Below are 6291 nucleotides of genomic sequence, written 5' to 3'. Positions count from 1 at the left end.
TTGGACAAAAAATTAGAAAATGAAGTAAATGCTGTGGCCATTGATCCATGTCAGATAAAAATAGAGAAGATGTTGGGAAAAGGTAAACAACAGATTACAAATAACTGTTATCGACGGATTGAGTTTTACATTTGTTAGGTAACTTTGGTACTGTTTACAAAGCGGTTATGAACAGAGAGAGAGTTGTTGCTGTAAAAGCTCCTCAAGGTCATTCAAATGTACAGTAATGTTTGGCTGATTATGCTTGTCAAAATATGTTTTCGCGTGTGAATAAGCGTCCGTGTGCATGTTCGTTGCGATGTGCGCACATGTTCATGTTTTTAAAGACGTCAACCAATTATATCTTTAACAGACACTAATAATCACGAGGCAATAAATCAGTTCATTGAAGAAGGTCTGAAAATGAAAAATCTGAATCATCCCAACGTTATAAACTTGATAGGCATCTGCTGGCAACGAGACAATCTTGACGATTCACCACGCATTGCTCCACTTATCGTCTTGCCTTACATGGAACTTGGCGACTTAAAGAAATTTCTCAGAAACGTGCGCTTACAGGAAATGACACAAGTACTCACATGCTTACCTATGGTCATTAGTATGTATAATAGATAATTTGTATGTTTGTGTAGCAAAAGAGCGTGGAGGTCTCGTTGTTGCTAAAGTTTGTTCTACAGATAGCAAAGGGTATAGAGTACTTGGCCAGCAAATTTATTCTTCACCGAGATCTTGCTGCTAGAAACTGCATGTAAGTTTGTATTTGCAGAATAATAAGAAATTTGTTCTCATGTTGTTAGTTAGTTCTAAACTATCTACTACTGTAGGCTGGATTGGAATACAAATATACGAGTAGCAGATTTTGGACTGTCTCATATCCTGCCCGAAGGCAAAGACTATTACCGTACACAAAAGCAAATGGAGCTTCCTGTGAAGTGGATGGCTCCAGAAAGTTTATGTTATCGTCTCTTTACGACACAGTCAGATGTTGTAAGTAAATACAATTTTATAATACATATGAGTTGAAGGTGTTTGAATCTTTCCATTTGTCTAACTGTGCCAGTGGTCTTATGGTGTCACAATTTGGGAAGTGATGACGCTTGCACAAGTTCCATATTCAGAAATTGGTAACGAGAAGGTTCTCTCGTACATTTCAAACGGTGGAAGGATGTCACAGCCCAAGAACTGCCCACAGAAAATGTAATGAGTTTGTCGGTAGAGCATGTATAGAAAGGCCACACTGTCATTTCAGACAAACTACTCGTATTCGTATGTTACGAAACTTGGCAGACAAGCAAACATACAGAAATATAGGGCACTACCAAGAGTAGACAGATCATAACATATAGACAACAAAGTAAACAGACGCTGAAGACCCGATGGATGTAAACGTATGTTTGTAAATTGAGACAATTTGCCAACTTTGCAAAATAAGAATGATTTGAAATTGGACTGGTTAGGGACTTACAGAAACAAGAAGAAACTGACAGAGACAAGTACACCTTTGTTGTGCGATTACATACTCTTACACAAAGGTGTTTGTGCATGCGCAGACATATAGACGACCGACACAACAATGACGTCATTCTATGAAAGCAGAAATTCTTAGATTTCCAGTCAGCGACATCAATGTTGATACTTACAATAAATCTTTACTTACTAACATGAGCATTCGATCTTTGCAACAGCTACGACATCATGATCCAATGTTGGCAATTTGAAGCCAATCATCGCCCTTCATTCACAACGATTATGAGCGACATAGAAACATTTCTGAGTGCGTACAGAGGATACTTAGTTGTGGATGCTACGTTTCAGCAGCAGAACAGTGATATAGCTTTTTTCCAGCAACCAGATGTATCTTGTATAGCATCCACCAATGAGAGCATCGAAGTCGAGGAATGTGTTGAAACTTCTTTCCAGCAATCAGAAATGCCTCATTTTGAGGCAGCTGCTGATACAGGAACGGTTAATGGAAACAATGTCCAACCCCAAGTGGACAAATTCATTTCTTTGAAGCAACGAGATATGGATAATGTTGAAGCAGCTGACCATACAACAACAAAAAAGCAGAAGGCCATTGTCTAATACACTGCAGTGTGAAGCCAACAAGAGAAAAATTGATAAAGCCAAACTAATTTAGGTAGCTATAGTAGACCAATTGCAGCCACTTGCAAATGTTTGAGTAGAGAAATGGCATGCAGCAGTGATTAGAGATAGGGCGTTTGTTTGTAGCGAGATATCTTATGAACGTTGAATGTAATGAACTGCTGCATTTGATGACGGGGAGCAGCAGTGATATTGATGACAGATGACGGTATTTATTGTTTAACTCGGCTGTTAGATTATTGCTTGGATAGACATGCAGAACTAGTTAGAAATATACAGAAGCATTTATAGTTCTATTAATCAATTAAAATCTAGAATAGTAGGAGAGTAGAGCGATTGTTATTGAAGCATGAGTTGAGAATCTGATATTAATAAAAGAAATCTGTCTGTCTATCTGTCAGTTTGTCTGTCTGTCTGTCTGTCTGTTTATCTGTCTGTCTATCTGACTGTCGGTCCGTCCGTCTATATGCCTGTCTGTCTTTCTTTGTCTGTCTGTCTGTTGGTCTGTCTATCTGTCTATTTGTCTGTCTTTTTGTATGTATGTGTGTCTGTTCGTTTGTCTGTACTTTAGGAGTTTATTTCAAGTAATTTCAGGTAACGCATACAACTTTTGTTTTTTACTTATTAAGAAGTGTTGTAAATTATTTTTTTATCTTTCAGTGTTTCAAATACATATGCATTTATTTCACTAATTAAGTGACACCGTTTATAAGTGATTTTAGATTTATAACTAGGACAAATGGAAAAAACGGCGTTATTTATTAATACGCTATCAGTTCTAGCAAAATGAGAAAATTAGATGTTGTGGGCTATACGCTGCCGACCAGACGGTACCGCATACTAGAGCCAAAAGTATCGAATACGGGAGCTGCGGTACCGATTACGGGACTTTATCTACGTAACTACAAATCTGCGTTCTGACTACCTAACTGTGACGTAACGGTCTCAACGACTGTAAGTTTGCGTAGATACAAAGCGTGTGTTTACGTATGGCTTTACAGCGCCAGATCCAGGAATTTTTGAAAGAGGGGCTTACGTTTAGCAGTTATTTATAGCATTACTCATTTTCTCTTTTTCAATAAAATTATATGAAATTATTAAACCACGCCTATTGGAAATAAGGGGTTTGAACCCTCTTAAACCCCTCTGGATCCGGCTCTGCTTTAGCAGGCCCGGATCCAGGAATTTTTGAAAGATGTTGTATACCTGCATGGTAGCAGTTATTTATAGCATCACTAATCTTCTCTTTTATAATGAAATTATATAAAATTATTGAAACATGCATCTTGGAAATTAGGTTCTTAAATCCCTTGAACTTTCATCTAGATCCAGACCTGCTTTAGTATGAGTTAACTGTTGTTGTACATAGCAATTTGTGCGACGACAGGCCTACTGAAACCGGTGAAACAGGTCAAAACGCAAGATTTTGTACATTTTATTCTACCGTTCTATGCCCAAACGCAGGTTAAAAAATCGGACATATGCAGGTTGGAAGCACGACGCTTGAAACAGGTTTATTTATTTTGTTGTGTTATATTTGTAAATATATAATATGTTATATCATGGTCAATTAATTAAATTTGGGGAAAGCGGGACGGGGCGAGACGGGCTCGAATAGGAGAGACGTGATGCGCAATCTACAAACATCTTTGGTTACGAGCTAGTTAAAACAATATTCTAGAGTCTGTCCGTAATTTTGTTTTACAGCTTAGCATACAGTACATATATCACCAAAGATGACGATCCTACTGACTCGATCCATTGCAATTACATTTGTATTAAAACGGCTTTTAGTCAGAACTTTGAATCTATAGAAAGATGTAGTGAATTTAGTGCATCAAAGCGACGGCTCTGTTCATCAGAATAACCAGGTTTTTTGATAGTCTGTCTGTTCTCCATAAGTGTCAACATTGAAAATCATTAATATCTCTGCTGTTTTGTAGACTTTCGCGATGATCTCGGTATTGTTAGAAACCGCTAGGTCTGGCATTTCTGTTTATCAAACTATCTAAGTCCTTCCTACAAACGAAACGGAAAAATAATACTTTTGCATATCAAGACAAACGCGAACATGGAGCAATGGTTATTATCCAATTATCTTCTATGACCAACGGATCAGCAACTGAAACCATTTAATTAAGATAACTTGTGTAACATGGTCCAGCTCTCACTAACTTACTAACTTATTATCAAAGTTTATTTAGTGCTCTAATGAGCACACCTGGTGCGACCTCTACTTACTTCCGCTTCCGAGTTCACACTTATGGGGACTCTAGAGACAGTAGACATGTATCACGCTGTATAACTATGCAGACTCTTCTACAGATGATGTCTGTTGGTCTATTGTTCTCATGTCTGATCAGTGTCGTCGTCTATCGTGTTACAACGACTGAAGGTAAGGCGAGGCAAGGACGTTGGGTAGTGTCGCGTAGCCAGACCGTTTCTCTAAAAGTATTTAGGGAAACGGTCTGGCTACGCGAGACTAGACGTTGGGCATGTAGTGGTGGCGCCGTTGTTCTCAATGCGTTTTTACGTTATTTTCCGACAATTCTCGAATCGTTTGCCTTTCGAGCGTTGCTCGCAGTCCTTTTAATTAATTAACCATAGATATCATCATGCGAATGACATGTACAGCTAGAATGACTCTAGCAACTGTTGGACGATCTGTGTTTGTTTCTTGTCCTTAAGTTCTTTCTTGAAGATTTACAGTAAACCGTGTAGATGAGAAGCATCGCGCAATTGAAAGAAATGAGACACGAAAGATGGTTCAGACGTATGGCACGTGCTCCGGTCGTATTGCAAATGAGCATTACATAAAAATAATGGCGTAATGGTGAAATCAGTGCGGCCCTGTAGTTCGGATGCGGGCGGGTGATGTGAAACAGACATGCAACAAATAGGAGCCCTATAGTAGTCGTCTCACTGGAAGTAGCGAATTGACGGAAATACCAAGTTGACGTAAACGGCAATCTAAAAGCTTTGGAATGTGTAGCGTACGTTCACTGGTACATTGTAGCGCTCATGCAATCTCGTAGTTGGAGCTTGTCCGCCGGTCTAGGCGGAGTCACGCAAACGTTCCAATTTTGATTAACTTTTGAGTGTACCTCTAGGGTCATAGTGAACGGAGAGTAGCCTGCGACAAAGCGCCCAAGTGATTTACGGTTTGATGATACGACTGCCTGTCCTTTCTGAGCTTGCATAAATAAACAAGTGTTTAGTGTGACTCAGTCATCTGTATAAACAAGTTTTGGAATGCTTGTGTCTATTAGTAGTTTGACTGTTGAGATAACCCTAGGCGTTGTTGCGATTGGAGTACGTAAGCCTGTGCCTCGTTGTTGAGGCTAAATCGTCGAGTGTTCTAGGAACATACGCCTAGGTAAGTTTCCTGATTTGCAGTGCGTTTGGAGCACATTGCTAATTCTACTGTACAACAAAAGTACCCGGAACTGGAAATGGTTCAATTTCTCGTCGCTTAGGGTTCAGCCCTATTAGTGCTCCATTTCATTTCATTTAGTTCGTTTTCGGGACCACTCACGTTTGGTGTTTGGTGACTGTTTGTTGTTTCGGATGCGAAATTATTCATGCAAGTGTATGCACGAGTTATGTTTTAGTAACTACATAAATGAGAACGAGGTCGCTGCTATTTGCAGCTGACTAACATTTTATAGGATTAATTATGATGACATTCCCTTTCACAAAAAAGTTTTGGACGACGGACATGTAGTTGTTGCGTTGCTGTCTTTGCCTGCATACAGTACTATAGAGTGCTTGAGTGGCGGCCTTGTCGCTAGACGCAAATTCGCACCATTCACCAGCTTGACAATATCGATAAGAAGCAGCGTTGCAGTGCAGTGAAGAGAGTAATTGCATAGGTTTAGATGTACAAATTATTTTTGTAAACAGGCTCTCGATCGTTCCCTCAATATTTATAGTTAGTTATTCTAATATTTTACTGTTGTGCGTAATCTTGCATTGCTTGCTTTGCTAGATGACTTATCTTTAGTTTCGTTTGACCAATGACGAGGAATGGTTAATTCAACCTAATGTAATCAGGGATTTGGACCTGGCCCTAACTACGTGTGTTACGAGTGGAAACAAAGTTTTGGAACAACGCGTGACGTTGCTCTAGTAATGTTCTTTCCTATAACACGTGATATGCTACTTCAAGTTTACAAATACAGTGGT

General features: G+C 39.2%; 1 protein-coding gene across 1 annotated transcript; it reads left to right on the top strand.

Annotated features, from left to right (window-relative positions):
- Window positions 1-859: 859 nt before the first annotated feature.
- Window positions 860-2355, top strand: LOC134177547 (insulin-like growth factor 1 receptor). Its single transcript, XM_062644328.1, has 3 exons — window positions 860-987; window positions 1061-1197; window positions 1686-2355. The coding sequence occupies exons 1-3, from the start codon at window positions 916-918 to the stop codon at window positions 2083-2085; spliced, it is 609 nt and encodes a 202-aa protein (XP_062500312.1). The 5' UTR covers window positions 860-915; the 3' UTR covers window positions 2086-2355.
- Window positions 2356-6291: the final 3936 nt, after the last annotated feature.

The sequence above is a fragment of the Corticium candelabrum genome, chromosome 3, assembly GCF_963422355.1.
Source record: "Corticium candelabrum chromosome 3, ooCorCand1.1, whole genome shotgun sequence".
NCBI lineage: Eukaryota > Metazoa > Porifera > Homoscleromorpha > Homosclerophorida > Plakinidae > Corticium > Corticium candelabrum.
This window is presented reverse-complemented; position numbering and strand designations above follow the sequence as displayed.

Coding starts and splice junctions, on each gene's coding strand:
- LOC134177547 (XM_062644328.1), top strand. CDS start 916: ATGGAGCTTCCTGTGAAGTGGATGGCTCCAGAAAGTTTATGTTATCGT. Junction 988..1,060: donor TTACGACACAGTCAGATGTT/GTAAGTAAATAC, acceptor TAACTGTGCCAG/TGGTCTTATGGTGTCACAAT. Junction 1,198..1,685: donor AAGAACTGCCCACAGAAAAT/GTAATGAGTTTG, acceptor TCTTTGCAACAG/CTACGACATCATGATCCAAT.